The following is a 16,166-nucleotide window of genomic DNA, read 5'->3' as shown; positions in this document are numbered from 1 at the left end:
TCCTCCACAAGAGATACTCCAGAACGACCTGGACACAGTCCTCTAGGATGACCCTGTTTGCGCAGGTAGGTTGAACCAGATGACCCACTGCGGTCCCTTTTCAACCTGACCCATTCTGTGATTTTGTGATCCCTCGGTGACTCACCGAGTATGAGCCCACCCACGGTCTCTGGGCGCCGCTCACCGCGGTGACGGTTCGATGGCGGCTCAGTGCAGGTGCCTCAGGGCCGCCGCAGTGCCCACATGCACACACGCACGGCACCCTCACCCTCAGCGCTCCCGGCCCCGGTCTCCGCCCGCCGCGGGGAGGAGCGGGAGGAGCGGCCGGGCTGTGCCGCGCCTGCGCCGCAGGGCCGGGCAAGTGGCGGCGCACGGTGTGCGCAGCTGCCGCCGCTGCGTGAGGCCGCAGATGGAGCCTCCCCCCGGCGCCGCAGGTAGGGGCGGCCGACGGGCGGGCGAGTGGGAGGGAGGGAAAGAAAAAAAGAAAGCGGGAGGGAAGAAGGGAGGACGACGGGGCTGCGGAGCACCCCCCACACATACTCACTTCACCCCCGCCCTCCTCTCCCCCACTGCCGCTCGCCTCTCCAGGGCTTCCTGTGGGAACCCCCCCGTGGCTTTCCGCTGGCCCCTCACAGCCGGCGGAGAAGGCGGTGGCCTGGGCTGCTGCGTACTGCCGGTGGGTGCTGGGAGGGGTCACCCCGGAGGGCTCCGGCCCGGCCTCCGCGGGGTTCCCGGCGGACTGGGACGTCCCCGCCGCCCTCAGGGACTCCCGCCGCCACCTCCGTCCTTCCCTCCTTGCCGCCCCGCTGCCGTGACCTCCAGCGGCAGGACGCGGGGCGAAGGCAGCTCCCGGGCGTCCAGGTGCCTCTCCGGCTGTGTAACAAAGGTAAAGGCAAAGCACCAAGGTTACGTGGTCCTCGGCTTCGTGCTACCGAGGTCTTGTCCGAATGGTTATAGACACGTGTCCGCAGGAGTGAATGAAAGTCCCTGGCCTTTTTTACCCATGTAGTGTTTGCTCATTGTGCCCAGAGTTCCCGAGTCAGGCGCCTTCGGCTTGATGTCTTAAAAGGCCATTCATTCCCTTCAGTTAATGCAAGGTGTTGAGTCTCCCGTAGATGGTGGGGACCTGCGGTGGTCGTGGCTGTGCACCTCGGTCCCTGCCGCCTGTGGCTGCTTCTCCAAAAGCCAAAGGATGCTGGTCAAGGCCAGGCTCTCGGTTTCTCATGGAAACCTGTCCTGGACCTGGGTCTCCAGGCCTTGCAAACAAGGTGTTCATAGAGTAGTCAAGTTCTGTGTTTATTAATTGTATCCTCTAAGCATTGATCTGTTACTCAATTAATGCAATGTTATAAAACTTACTGAGACATTTCAAGTGGTGGATGTTCATCTACAGCGTAATATCGCTTCCCAGTTGTCCTTTGGGAAAAAGCCTAGTTATTACATTTGTTAATTCACAGATTCACAGAATATTCTGAGTTGTAAGGGACCCACAGGGATCATTGAGTTTGACTCTTAAATAAATGGTGCATAATGGGATCAAACCCACAACCTTGGTGTTATTAGCAGCATGCTCTAACCAAGTGAGCTACTCCCAGTAGATTCAACCTGTTGTGATTTCAGTGCAGAACAAAAAGCATGGCACCAAACACTGAAGTCATCAGCATTCTGCTTCCCTATTTATGTATATAATGACATTATCTGTCCCTCCCAAACCATACTGTGGTTGTGTGTTAGCTGTGGTAGGACTGCTGAGGGTGTACTTAGGGTACCTGCTATGTGACACCAATACTGAGATTCATCTCCTGAGCTGTGGCATTGCTTACTGACACCTCTCTAAATCTGCTGCCTTGTTATCCACTATCTTTTGCTTCCCTCCCACCACTCCCCATCAGTTTCTGGCTTATACAGCTCTGCTGAAAACCTCAGAATGATCTAAAAGTGGAGATGTCTAAGTAAGGTAGTAGAGAAACTGGAACAATAGCTTCAAGAAGTGTGAGCTGCCCTTTTTGTATTAGTGAGGTGTTAACCCAAATATCGTGGTGTGGTAGGTTTTAATGTCATCATTGTTAACTGCATCTTGGCTCATATATGAGAAAAAAAAAAAGGGAGGATCACAGTTCTGTAAATTGTTACCATGACTGATACTTCATTTTAGGGTCACAAAAGACACAAGCATTCCCATGGCTTTGAAAGGCAGTAAGGAGTGAATATCAAGTAGTTCTTTGAATCTCAGATTGTAGAACTTGTGAATTATGTCGTGATTTTTATGGGAGGAGTTCTTTGGTAGCCACAGTTTGGGAAGAAACTGTGGTTGTGTCATTAAGTGATCAAATAAATAAACCAGCAGAAAACATGTTCACAAGATTTTATGTTCATAAAATCACAGACTATCCTGAGTTGGAATAGACCCACATGGATCCTCAAGTCCAGTTCTTGGCCCTGCACATGACTTCCCCAGGAATTGCACCATGTGCCTCAGTGTGTTGTCCAGACACTTCTTGAGCTGTGTCAGGCTTGGTGTCATGAGAATTTCCCTGGAGAGCCTGTTCCAGTGCCCAGCCACCATCTGGGTGAAAAACCTTTTCCTAATATCCAACTTAAAAAGCTTTCCCTAACTCAGCTTAAAGCTTCTGGTTTTCCCCTTGTGAGAAAGCTGCAGACTGCAGTGAGTCTCCAGGCTGAACAAACAAGTGACCTCAGCTGCTCCTTGAGAGGCTCTAGGCCTTTCCTCTCCTCCAGGCCCCATGCCAACTTTGTAGCTCTCCCTATGATGCTCTCCTGAAGTTTTATATCCTTTTTGTATTGTGGTGCCCAAAACAAACCACACTTGAGGTGAGGCCACTCCAGAGCAGAGCGGGACAATCCTCTCCCTTGCCCAGCTGGTGCTGCTGTACCTGATGCCCCGCAGGACAGGATTGGCCCTCCTGGCTGCCAGGGCACTGCTGGCTCACATTCAACTTGCCATCTACCATGACCAGCACTTTCTGCAGTGCTGCTCTCCAGATGCTCTTTCCCCAGTCTGTCTATACATCCAGAATTGCTCCATCCCAGGTACTAAACTGTGTTAAACTTCACATGGTTGGTGATTGTTCCACCCTTAATTTGTTTAGGTCTTCCTGGAGGGTCTCTCTGCCTTTGAGGGAGTCAGCATCTCCTCTCAGTTCAGGAAAACGTTACACTATTTCCTTTTATCCTTCTCCAAAATGAATGTGCTGCAGCCCAGCCTTGAATTTGGTTTTTGTATGCAGCACTTCCAAAGCTATGTAGGGTGCTGTTTTTAGTAGTAGAGGCCATGGGTTATGAGAAAGCTCATTTTATTTTTAATGTGCACTTGGTTATAGCTGTCATTTTCAGGCGGTGATGCTTGGATCCCTAGTTGAAGAATCACAGATGTGTAAAATGGAGTCATGGACAATAGCTGAGATAGACAATACAGGTTTTGGTGCCTATCCTTGACATAGGGCTTAAAAGCAGAGGGTCTGAAGACTGATTTTTCCTAAGTTACTTAACATGTCTATTTGTTCAGGTGGAAGTCTAGGTTGTTAAATACAACAGCATTTTTATCAGTGGATGGAGAAATTCTGGCTTGCCGAATGGATGCGACTTGTTTCATAGTGGCAAGGACAGTAAGGCTAGAGCTAGAAGAATACATTGAAAATTATTAAATTATAGCTTCAAAAGATAAAAAAGATAAAATAATGGAGGATAAAGCAATGTCGAATTTAAAGGGAAAAAATATAGAAGTAAAAGGAAAAGTTGCTTTTCAGCTGTTCTGTTTCAACTTTTAATTAAACATCTTTTAGGTAAGTTTGTGATTAGTAACATAAGTTGCCAGAATAACATCTGCAATCCTTGTGTTAATGTAATTGAAAGGCTTTTAGCCTTGTCACCTCATGCTCCAAAACTTAAGAGAACACTGGTGTGTTTTGATCATATCCCTGATGTTAGTTTCCAAGATGTTCATTCATTTATATTGTACGTACTGATTGCTCATTTACTACATAGGTACAGAAGTCAAAGGTAGGCATTGTTTTTAATTTGTCTCTTAATCCTTACTTGCAGTTAAAGAAATTTTTTTTAAAAAATTGCAGGAAGAATGGTATTCGGTCCTGTTATTCATAAGCCTCGTTCTTTATTTGTGTGTGATGTTCTTTATTTGGAATGAGACGTATAAATTTTATATTGAAACAAGTGGCTAAAGAGCTAAATATTCAAGCTGTCAAGGAGTTTGGGCAGATCTGTTTCTATAATGAAACTTTTATTTGTGATTTACATTGTTTTTCATTACAACTTGTCACACGCTTCTGAAAATTGGTGAGGAGGACTATGTAGTGCTGGAGCAGCTGATTAATGGTATTGGGCATGGTGGCAAATCTTAGGTGGTTAACATCTCCTCTTGTAATAATGTTGTTATGGTTCTTTGGTTGTTAGATTTTCCTGCATCCCTTCCTTGTCCATATTGGGTACTTTGCTGTTTCTACATTGTATTTACCTCTTACTCATCTCTTTTTTCTGGTGCAAATTATTGCACAATTTCTTATGTCACTGTTTAGATCTATTTTATGTGATCTGTTTGGTTTATACGATTCAGATTGTGTTTTTTTCAGGACCTTTCTCTGTTTCTTACTCCAAGTGAAAGCAAGCAGTAAATTCTTGGACACTGTTCACTGTTAGTTAGAAAGGATGTAGAAGAAATAGGGATTATACACTTGAGACTGATTTCAGACAAGAGGTGCTCAAATGTGTGGGCTTGACTTTTTAAAAAGTGTGCAGCCCTATCCTATATGTAGGAATTGAATTGTGTCTGTGCTGTTAATATATTTTGGCATCTCAGAAAAACCCCTGGAATGTGAATTTGGTTGCTGAAATCCTGCTGCATGGTGTTTTGTTTAAGTGACAGAAAGTTGTGTTGAGGATTTTGCATTAGTTACCAAGTGAAGCACTCAGAAGTTCTTCAGTGGTGGTGGAATTTGAGCTGGCTCTGCTAGTTTAATCCTTGGTCAGTTGACAGCCCTAGTTGTTAGTCTGTGTTTTCTGCATTTTGCTGAAATTCTCATCTGCTGTCAAATGGGATTTGAGGTGGGCTGAGGTGTTCCCTTTCTAGGTAGCTCACAACCTAAGTTTTTCTAACTGGCCATCATACTTGAGCAAGTACGTATAATCTCAAGTGTATAATCCCTATTTCTTTTACATCCTTTCCAACTAACCATGAACAGTGTCCAAGAATTTATTGCTTACTTTCACATGGAGTAAGAAACAGAAAGGTCCATCATACTTGAGCAATGGTACAGGCCATGTGTTAATGAAGCTGCATTATTTCCAGTAGTAAATATTAAGTCCTAATCTGTAATTAATTTTCAGGCCCTGTAACTGGATTTGCTGTGTGATCAGCAGTGTAAAAATATCTCCTTGTGTCGGCTTGGCTTTACTTATTACTCACTAGATGTATGAGCGTTTGCAATCTGCATGTAATTAACAAGAAAGCGTGCTTTGTCAGGTCTGCTTTTCCTTTTCTTTCTAGGTATTACAGACTTGCTGCCATTGTTCACTTTTAGCAAACAGCATCCTCGTAATCCAGTACTGCCATATTGCAGGAACATGAGCCCCAAAGCAAAATGTAAGATAACAAATTCAGCCAGTGAAAAAGGTGAAAATTGACTTTGAGGTGATGATAGAATGGTGAGAAGTTAAAGCTTTGGAAATTTTCCCTGGTGTTGTCATCTCTGTACTCCATCTTAATTTAAAATGATGTCAGTATTAGAAAGATCTCAAAATCTGGAACTTTTTAAATACAAATAAATTTATTCATATACATTTAAAGAAAAAGAAAGAAGGGTACTGCATAGAAAAGCTGCATTGATAAGTTTCTTTTGCTTTTAAATAAGGGTTTTGGGGTATCACAGATCTAGTTTCACTTGGATGATAACACTTCTGTCATTTCATATTGTCCTTCTATACTTTAAAACCTCAGTAGAAACTCACTACTTAAGGCTCTAGTTTGTATGCAAACACCAATGTGCAAATGAAATTACCAAACTCAGTAGCCTTTCACATAAATATAAATGTGTTTATTTGGTCATGGTCCATCATCTGTCAATTCACACTGGATGTCTTTGACTGATAAAATTCTTTACTTTTTTGATAGGATTCTGCAGGGTTTTTTAGGACTGAGGTTTACAAAGCAGGATGCTAAAATTTAGCTTTGACCCCATGAATTCCTTGCCAGTTAAGGCACAGAAGCCCTCCCAAAGGTCACAGGATTGGATACTTAAAGAATTAATTGATGCATCAAATTACAACTGTAGGAAAAGACCCTAAGATTTTAGAAAGATAAGTTTTTTTTTCTCCCATTACTTTAATGGGTCTGTCTCTAAATTAAGTTGTTCTGATGTGTGACTTAGTGTTTTCAAATTGAGGTTTTGAGTAGTTGATAATATATTCAATGATACAGACTTTTTGGATAAGTTTTTATGATGCACATATACATAAATGATTCACATGAATTAACCTAAGAATGGTAATTTTTGTTTAATACAAGGGGAATAAGCTAGGCAGAATAATGGAGATGAAAATTTTCAATCGAATGCATTATTTTCCTGGAGGAGTACTAATAAGAATAAGCTCTAATTATATTTGCTTATTCAAAACACTGTTATAGGTGCACTAAAATAGAGCTGATTTTTCTGAAAAAAAAATTAACATCTAGAACCAATAGTCTGATTGATGAAAGGAATGTTTGCCAATAAGCAGGCAGTGGACACTGTGCTGTTCCTTCTATTATTAAGAAAAGTTTACTTTTCCAGTGTATTTTTTTAGTTAGCTCATAGGCAAGTGCTTTAAAGCAAAACCTTTTTAAGGAAATGGAATATTTACCTTACAGAAACAATTTTTACTGAGTGACATGAGAAATAACTGAATCCTCTAAATTAATGCAATTTTGCAACTTAGTTATAAACTTGTTACTCATTTTCCAAACCATCTCAAGTGTTGTGTATACTGTAGATCTGCATATGGAAGAAATCACAGAATGGCTGTTAAATTCAAGTTTTAGTAGACTCATCATAGATGAAAACAAGGCCTTCCCTTCAAGATAAAAAACATAATTTGCAGGGGAAATTTTCTTCAAATGTGATGAGATGGTAATTCTGCATGCAACTCCTTGGGTTTCTTCCCTTTTCACTTTAGTAACTGCTCTCTCTAGTGCTGAAATTCTTATTGATAGTTTTTCAAGTTTTATTTCTCACTTAAAAAAATAAAGGTATCTTAGAAATCTGTCTACTCACAGCTGCTTACTTTTGATGGCAACTGGTAGGAAAAACATATTAAAGTGCAATAAACAAGAAGGCCCCCTTTATGGCTCCACATTTCTCAACCAGTCTTCCAAAACAGTGAAAGTGATTGCTTTTAAAATTTATCTATTTCATGAAGTTGTATTTTCACTTGGATACAGCATTTTTGCTAGAAAGGAATGTAACTGATGTTTAAAAGTTGATAGAAGTGGGATTTCAAGAAAAACATGAGGTAGTACAGTTGCTAATTAAAATTATATAGTTACTAAAATTAAAATGATAAAAGTTACTAAAGCTTTATCTGTTTTTTTTATATACTGTGATTCTTAATGAAAGAACAATAGTATTTAAAGTACTATTTGGAGCATTTTTTGAATGTGGACAAACAAAAAATCAAGAAAATCCAAATTATAAGTTGTATAAATAAATGCATGTTTCAAAGACTGTTAGTGGAATTGCTTGACTCAGTTCCCCTTGGATGGAGAAAGTATGAGGCCTCTTTAAGTATCTGGGTAGAGCAGATTTCAACTTTCCTGAGTAATCTATGTTCCTGCTACCCGAAGTCATGAAAGATCTGAGAGCAGAGCTGTTAACTACCAGCAGGTTGTAGGTGAGTGAGCAAGTCAGTTACCAGCTCTGTTGAACAAAGCGGGGAGATGATATGACTTCTCTCAGATCACTCTTCTAGGAAAGCTTTTGTCTTGGTATCCTCTTCTTGTAATAGTGTCCTAATTAATGTGAGAACTTTACAGTCCCTTTTGTTGTTAGGACTGTAAAGCTTTGTATTTCATTCTCCTTTTCCCCTTAAAGGTCTGCTGCTTTCAGCACAGCTCTGCACTGTGCTCCTGTTGTTCTCAAGGCCATCCTGGGTCCTTTGGTCAGAGGCTAAAAAGCCAGCAAATTATTTGTCATCTGTTTTCCCAGCTGCCATACAGAGTGAATTTGATGTGTTCTAGTGGTTGGGATGTCCTCGTTCCTATTAATGTATATTAGTTTTTTGGGGTTTAGTCATTTTTACAAAAATAATGAAAACTATTAAACTGACCAGCTGTGGTCCTTGGCTTTCCATGGCAGTAAAGAGCTTTTTCAGCTGAGAGTTCTGATCAACCACAGAAAGCTATTATTACAACTGCAGTCTTGTGCCCTACATTTTGTATGCAACAAAGAGCCACAAGCACTGAGATTTGCCAAACTCCACAGATTTTATTTGTTAAAAAAAAAAGTGGTACATGTTTCTTAGCGATTTGGTGAAGAGGGATATCTCCCAGTTTAGTCATCTCTCTCTTCAATTCTTTACACTGGGCTGAGGTTTTATGGAAAACCATTTCTCTTTCACAAATTTATTCCCCCTTTCTGTAGCTTTCTCCCCTTTTAGTTTTTTTTCCTCTGCAAGTTTGTAACTTCTTTAACTGTTCTTCATCTTCTCATCTATTCTTTCTCCCCAAGAGGAGCATTCTGGAATCTGCTGATCAGTGTTTAGGAAACATTCAGTAGTTCTGTCACACAGATTCCTTGCCTGTAGACTTATATTTTCAAGGAGCTAGTGAACACTCTAATCGTAATGCAGTGGATAGTTTAGAATAAAGGAAGAATATTCAAATACTTAAGATGTTACAGTTGAAACTCACAGGTAAATTCAGTACTGCCCAAACTGAACATCTGCGTTTGAGCTATTCGGAGAGGTAGTTCCACCCAGAGCCTGAAACTTAGACAGGATAAAATAATTAAAATTGCTTGGGCTTTTCATAGAGTCACTTAGGCTAAGTTTAACACCATTGAGTCCAACCATTATTAAGCAATAAATATTTTCTAATTAAAAATACAAAGGCAAAATCCAGTAAATACAAACATTTGTAAAATTAAAAAAAAATTAAAACTGATACTTCACAACAGAGATTCTTCTAAAATCTGTAGATGAGTTTATAAACAGTCTTTACTGTAGTTTCCTTTATACTATTGTGTAATTATCTTTGAAGTACTGTTGTAGCTCTCTTCTCATTCTTCCTACTGCATGCTGCCCAGTGTCCTGATGTGCCCTCTCTTTCCTGCATTTTCAACATTTGTAGACTTGACAACATGGGACTAAAAAGAAGGAATTTGCCTGGAGCACTGTTCTGTCATGGTTCTGGTTGTGCTGGTGTTAACACCAGTAGAGCTACTCCTTGCTATCAATCTTACGCGCCTTTTCCTTTGAATAATCAAACAGAAGATTGGGTATTTAACCTAAGAGAAAACTCAATGTTCTTTTTTGACCGTTTTTGGCTATCAGTGATATCTTCTCTTTTTGGGTTTTTTTCTTTGCTTGCTTGCTTGTTTTTTTCCAGATGGCCCTGTGTCTTGTTTCCTTTTTAGCCTTTAGTTGAATTTGTACCCACTTCTCTTTGTCAGTGGTGGGATAGCTGATCCTTGCACTGAAGCCCTGTGCTTTGTCATTGTGAAAATCGTGGACGCGTCTGGCTAGCTTTGCCAGCAGGGGAAGCCCAGCTGTTCTTCCCAGGCCCTAAGGACTTCTCTCTGCTACATTTCCATGTTGAACCTGTGCAGAGCCAAGGGTTGGTCTTGTGATGATCCTTGTGGGTCCCTTCCAACTCAAGACATTCTGTTATGCTAATTATGGGAAGTAGATAAGTAGATCTAATTACTCCAAAGTGTGAATCAGCCGAGAAGCACTTTTTTGCATGTATTTGAGTTAGTTTTCTGTTTTGACTTGCTCACTTTCTGTGTGGTTAGGTACATAATAATGATAATGTGATGGGTGTGGGTAAGGGCAATGTGGGACTGGTAAAACTTCCCTTTTGGTGACAGGTGGCAACCCACTTGTTTAACTGTATCTGCATTTGTACTCTGGTTACTCCAAGCACCAGTATAGCCAAGTTGAGTTTAGAAAAAGAAAGTGTGGGGAGCAGAAATTCAGACTGTCATTTGAGCCAGTGGTACTCATGGTACTTCAGTTTTTCCTCTTGTCCTAGTCTCACAGAATTCCCTCATATAGGCAGCTTTGGAGTTATACACGGAACTTTTGTTCACAGGATCAGTAAATTTGCCTAGCTGAAAAATTGCCTAACAGGAAATGTATTTACCTTTAAAGGAAATTAACTTCCTCTTTCATTCACCACAGGGCTGCTGAGCCTATCTGTGTGGGCAGAGGGAAAAGAGCATCACAGGGATGGGGAGAGGACAGGAAGGCTGCAATGCCAGCTTGCTTTGACTGGAATGGATGGAGCTGAGGCACGTAGCCTGGTGGTGCCAGTTCCTGCCATGTCATTCAGCTGAACTGATTTGTCCTGTTTATAAAACATGCATGGACATTTTCTGACAGCTCTATCTTGTCTGTTGCCTATGTACTGTACCAAGTGTTTGGTACAGTCATTGCACTGATGCTCTGCAGAAAATGAAAATGAAGGATATTTATAATATTTTATCTGTAAAATAATGTATTTGTAGAAATCTGAAATTTGCAATGTTTTAATATGAAAATCAGAGCATTGAAGCAAATCTAAGTCCTGAGCTGTTTGTTTTTAGTGTTTTTGTTGTATGTACATACATGTAATAGAGGCTTTTTCCCTGCTGTAGAAATGCTAAGAAGGATATTTTTGAGGAGAAATGTCTTTAGTTCAGATTCTGTATATTACTCATTGTAATCCTCTGTTGTTGCCAGATTCTACTAGTAGTATCACATATGTAATACTGTGTAATCTCATAATGTAATCTCTTAGCATTAGTAAACTCTAAAAGATGATGACTTAAGAATGACAAATGTTGGTTTTGCTTGTTTTTAATGGAGAGGTAACCAAAAATGCTCTGAATAAGTGTTTGTAAGCTGCAGGTAACGGAAAACCTGCTTCTTTCCTTAGTTTCAATACATTACACTTTTACTTTTTCTTCATTTCATCTCCTTTTTAATAAGCGATTTTAAATTGAAATGATTGTCACCCAAAATAACTCTGATGTGTGAGCATCCTAACTGGTGCTATTCTGAAATGTGATATCAACTTCAAAGGTTGAATAAATAGTGTGTTTGAAGATGAAAACCAGGCATTTGGTGTAACTGCATTGGATTGAGCAAATGTTCTTTAAAAGGTTTTAAACTCAGAAACTGAGAAGTAACAAACTATTCCTGATAAATTCTCATCCCTTTGTTTTGAATAAAGTGGTTTTGGAAAAGCAGTATTTTTTTTTTTTTTTATAATGGTCTGTGTTGTTTATTCCAAATCACTAGCTGTACTGAAGAGAATTCTGGAGACAACTGAAAGCAAACTACAAATTTACTTTTAAGTATAGAAATCAGGCAGCAGCATTTCTTCCTTTTAAGTTGGATTTCTCAGTGAAAAAGATCCTCCATTGAAGAGACTACATTTTCTTCTGAAGAACTGAAGTCTTCCCACAAAACTGCACAAATTCTAGGTTGTGCTCTAGTATGTGCTGTTTTTCTCAGCTTTGTGTCAGTGAATGAAAGAGTACATACATATCATGTGCATGGAAAAATACTAGTATCCAGAAATAAAAGTGTTTAACTGCTGTGCTATCTGTATGCAGATTTTTTCATTCAGTAAGGCAGAAATTCAAAAGTGCTGCCAGAATTTACTCCTTTATTTTTGGTTCATAGTGCTCATTAAACAGAGTAGAAATATTCAGGATAATGCTCATATTTTTTATCTATTATCTATTATTATCTAAATAATAATTATCAAAATAATATAATAATAAACTATTATCTATTATTATATAATATCATATTTGTATGAGCAAATTTAGGACTTTCCATTCTTTTAAACTGTGTGGTGCTTTCATGGTACTTTCTGCTGCTGTTTGTGACAGTTTTAGTGTAGTCTTGTATGTTACATAAACAATGTTATTTCTTTAGACTAACTTTTTCTGATGTATAGATAACAATTTTTTTTTTCAAAATTATCTTTTTTTCATTCTTGCAGAAAACTCTAAGCTGAGACATGTAGAAAAAGATGTTTTGATTCCACAAATAATGAGGGATCGAGCCAAGGAGCTGTGTTCAGATAAGGTGCAAGGTAAGAGTCAAATATTCATTAGGAGATCATATGTATTCACTTTTGTGCCCTGGATATAATCCTTATCTTTGAAATCACGTAGTCAGAGAATTAATATGTGTGATCTCCATCCTATCAGTTCACTGTGAAACCAGTATTGAAACATACAAATCTGCTGTGTTGGCTTTGGCTGCTTGGTGATGTGGACTGTTTTCCAAAATGACTTGTTCTTAAGGGCTGTAGAATTTAGTATGAATAATAAAAAACTTTTCACATCTCAGTCTGGTGGTGACAGAGCAGTGCAAGAGTTACTGTATTTAAGTATTTACTACCTATATAAATTCAATTGTCTCATGCAAACCTCCAGTTAAAGCATTTCTCATTATAATAAATTTGTTTAAATATTCCCAACTTACTGCATCCTTTTCTTGCCCCAACATTGAAATGGTCCATGCACATAAACACACATGTTACTAGACAAATGTTGAAATAGACTGATGCAGTGTATTTCTGCTTTCATTTTCTTTTGAAGAGTACTGGACAGTAACTCTTTAAAGTGGTGTAACCACCTCTGCTGAGAGCTACTTACACACAGGTTAGCCAAGAATGCTGCTGTAAGAGTGGATGAAAAGCCATGGAATTATTCCGTACAAGTGTCAGCTTTCAGTAGAGCGCATTTGCATCTGGTCATCCAGATCTGTGCTCTTTAAACTTCTTTTGTTCATGCACCCCATCAGTAAAAAAATTCTGACTGCACAATCCCAGTATAGGTATATTAATTTATAAATTATGCAAATGTACTTACATATTATGCACATTATAAATGTAAAAATAGAAGTTAAAAAAGATCAGATAAAGATGAAACAATCAGTACTTTAAAAGGTTTTTAAGCTGTTTATCAATCTGACAAGATTACTGTTAGTAACAGTACTTTTTATCAAGATCCGTACAACTGAATATGCATCATAATTTTTAAAATCTTTAACACTGAGACACAGTAATTTGAATATCTGGTTCTAAGTTTAGTTTATTTCAGCACTTGATCTTAATGGGTGTCATGCCTGGACAAGATACCTTACAGAGATGCATTGATCACCATGGAAGGGGATCTATGAATTTGCATAGTTACTTTCACTTACTAAATTTTACTTAATTATACTCATTTTTCAGTCCTATCCATGAGTTTTGCAATTGTTTTGCTTAAAATTGGGCTAATAAATTATCTTCTTCCCTGATGTCAATTAGCTTTTCGTTCAAAACTACAAGGTGTTGCATGTCAGTGTTTTCAATCCCCTAAAACTCTCTTCGGGAAGATTTTTAGTATGTTAGAAAGTTCTGTTTATATCCTTTTAAAGTGTACAGATATAGGAGGTTTTTGTAGGTGACACACATTTTGTTCACCAACGAAACCAAACCAAAAATTACATAACTAGGTAAACATATCCAAATACTTATTTTCTAAATGCTTTCTCCAAAGCGCAAGTTTTTTTTGCAAAGGAGTTACTTTCTCACTCGTTGTTAAAATGACACCTTCACCTTGAAAGGACACATTGAGTATTTAATTTTTGGAAATTTCTGCTAGGTAGCAAACTACTCACAGCCACTTGTCATAACTGAAAAGGTCAGTGGATTTGGAGCACTTGTCAAACCTGACACATTTTTTTTTGAAATGACAACTCTTTTAAGCGCTTTGCCACAAGTTGTCTGGAGAATGAACCTCTGCGTGGTGCCAGGGATGCTTGTGGCCCCATCCCATCTCAACACAAAGTCTGGTAAAGCTGCCATTGTTTGAAGGGCTTGTTTTTGTCAAGTTTTATACATATATATGTGTGTGTGTGTGTATATATGTGTAATATTGATGTCATCTTGTAGCACGTTGTACACTCCTGGCTCCAACTACTTTGGAGTAGCTCACCTCTGAGTGGTGCAGTGAAGGAGTTTCATGTGCAGTGCTATCTGTAGCCTTAGACTGGAATCCCTTTTTTATTCCAGTCAAAGCAGCCAGTCCATGAGTAGCTACATTTGCACAGTTTTTCCATAGTACATTCTTTTTTATTTGAGAAGCCACTTCCTGTTGAGGATAGATCTTCTTCAGTACATCCTTCCTTCAGTGGCTCACAGGAAAAAAAAAAAAAAAAAAGGCATTTCATAGTTGAAATGGATACCTCAAGGTGTGAGAAGTTAAAAAACTTCTGTACTTTCACTCAGCTGTATAGCAAACCTCCCACACAGTGTAACTTGTTTTAACATTTGTTTCTTCAAATTTTTATCAGTGTCTTCTGTGCATCTTCCAACAGTATTTAATAACAAAGGAGTTCATTTTAGTTTGTTGCCATATTGTTTTACCTGAATTATTTCAGTGACTTTTACCATGGCAGTAAGAACAGTTGTTTCCCTGATGGCATGTGGCTTTTTGCATTTCGATATTATTTAAGAAACTTCAAAAGAAGTTTCTGGAGTTTTGTCCTTAAAGCACTCTGTGACTAGAATCAAGTCTAGGTAAAGTGGACTAGTGTATTTTTAGGCAGCTGCTTTTAGAGGTTCTCCAAAAAATATAAATAAGAAGTGTTACAATAGTATCTGCCAAAGGTAGGTGGCATCAGGTGCCTTCCAGTGCTGCCAGAAGGACTTAACAGACCTTTTTTCCCATTTGAACAATAGTTGAATCATTTTTACTTTGAACTATATACCTGTTGGTGAAAAAATGAAGATGAAAAGCAATTGCAATAGTGTGGGTCATTTGAAAGATGTTGGTTAAAAGTATTTTGGGAGCTTGCTTGTTTGAGATTAACCAAAGGGACACTGTGTATGTGTTTTTCTCCTCTGAACTTCGTGTAACAGGAGGACTTTGGTTTCAGCATCTTCATTTTCTGTGGCAGCAACCAATATTGGAGGTTCATGAGCTGTGAACTGTGGACCTTGCAGCTTCTCCATCATTTTCCCTCCATAAATTTTAAAGCCAAATGTTATGGTTTTTCTGTGGTGGTAGGCAAAAGTATAATTTCTTCCTTCTTTCTTCTGTATTGAGTTTAGTTTTGTATCTTTAGGAAAATAAGGTTTGTGGATACATCTATCTCCCCGTCATTCCTCAGTCACCTGTGAGCCAGCTTTGATCAAATTGTGTGAAAGTTAGGAGTAGAAACTGAGTATTTCTGAAACATATTTTTTAAAAAGAGGCAGGCAAAATCCCACACTAATTCCTCTATTAAAATAAAATGGTGGTAGCAAAGCTTCAGTTATTCTGTTGTACACCTTTTCATCTGGGTGGAGAGGAGAGACCAAACCATGGGAAATGAAGCTTAAGCAGTTCTATGATCAGTAGATTTACCATTTTAGAAATCCATTGTGAGATTATTCCTGGAATACATTTGTCTTGTTAGTACACAGGGATAGGTGTTAATCAGAGTAAATAGGCTATGCTTTTTATGCTGTAAACAATTACAAGCTATGAACATAAGCTGTGTAATTAAGTAATCAAAGCTCTTGTGACTTGGTTTGTGTGCTGTGGAGTGTACATACATGCCTGAGATGGAGTTGTTTACACTGAGGGCAGGGATACGCATTTAACTTGCTCTCAATGTAGGATTTTCTGCTTTATGTTAAGTTCATGTTCAGAAACTCCTATTAGTAGACCTCTGTTTCTTTTTGTCTTTAGGAAATTGTGATAAATGCATCGGTAGTGTAGGAAATAAAGCTGTTCCACAAATATGGGCCCTTACAATTGGCTTGATCAGGCTGGGTTCACATGTGTCCCTATGGGGAGCCCCTATACATTCAATAGTGCTCTGCGTGAGCACAGGGGTCCATCTGTACCCAGCCCGGTACCTTAGCCTGCAGCTATACCACCTAGAGCTGTGTGCTTATCAGAGCTAAT

The 16,166-nt window shown here is 39.2% G+C and overlaps 1 protein-coding gene across 4 annotated transcripts in view; it reads left to right on the top strand.

Annotated features, from left to right (window-relative positions):
* The first annotated feature begins 292 nt into the window (after nt 1-292).
* The window catches only part of CMC1 (C-X9-C motif containing 1), a 42,040-nt gene continuing 26,166 nt past the window's right edge, over nt 293-16,166 (top strand). Inside the window, exons 1-2 of one of the 4 annotated variants that reach the window (XM_086850894.1) lie at nt 293-434; nt 12,221-12,313. In XM_086850894.1, coding sequence (XP_086707020.1) covers nt 410-434; nt 12,221-12,313 — 118 coding nt within the window. In that variant the 5' untranslated portion in view covers nt 293-409. Of the gene's footprint in view, nt 887-10,407; nt 11,705-12,220; nt 12,314-16,166 lie in introns of those variants that run through there. The other 3 variants (XM_023919838.2, XM_086850905.1, XM_086850899.1) reach the window with 3 other exon arrangements.

Source organism: Cyanistes caeruleus, chromosome 1, assembly GCF_971803275.1.
Source record: "Cyanistes caeruleus chromosome 1, bCyaCae1.hap1.1, whole genome shotgun sequence".
Taxonomy (NCBI): domain Eukaryota; kingdom Metazoa; phylum Chordata; class Aves; order Passeriformes; family Paridae; genus Cyanistes; species Cyanistes caeruleus.
This window is presented reverse-complemented; position numbering and strand designations above follow the sequence as displayed.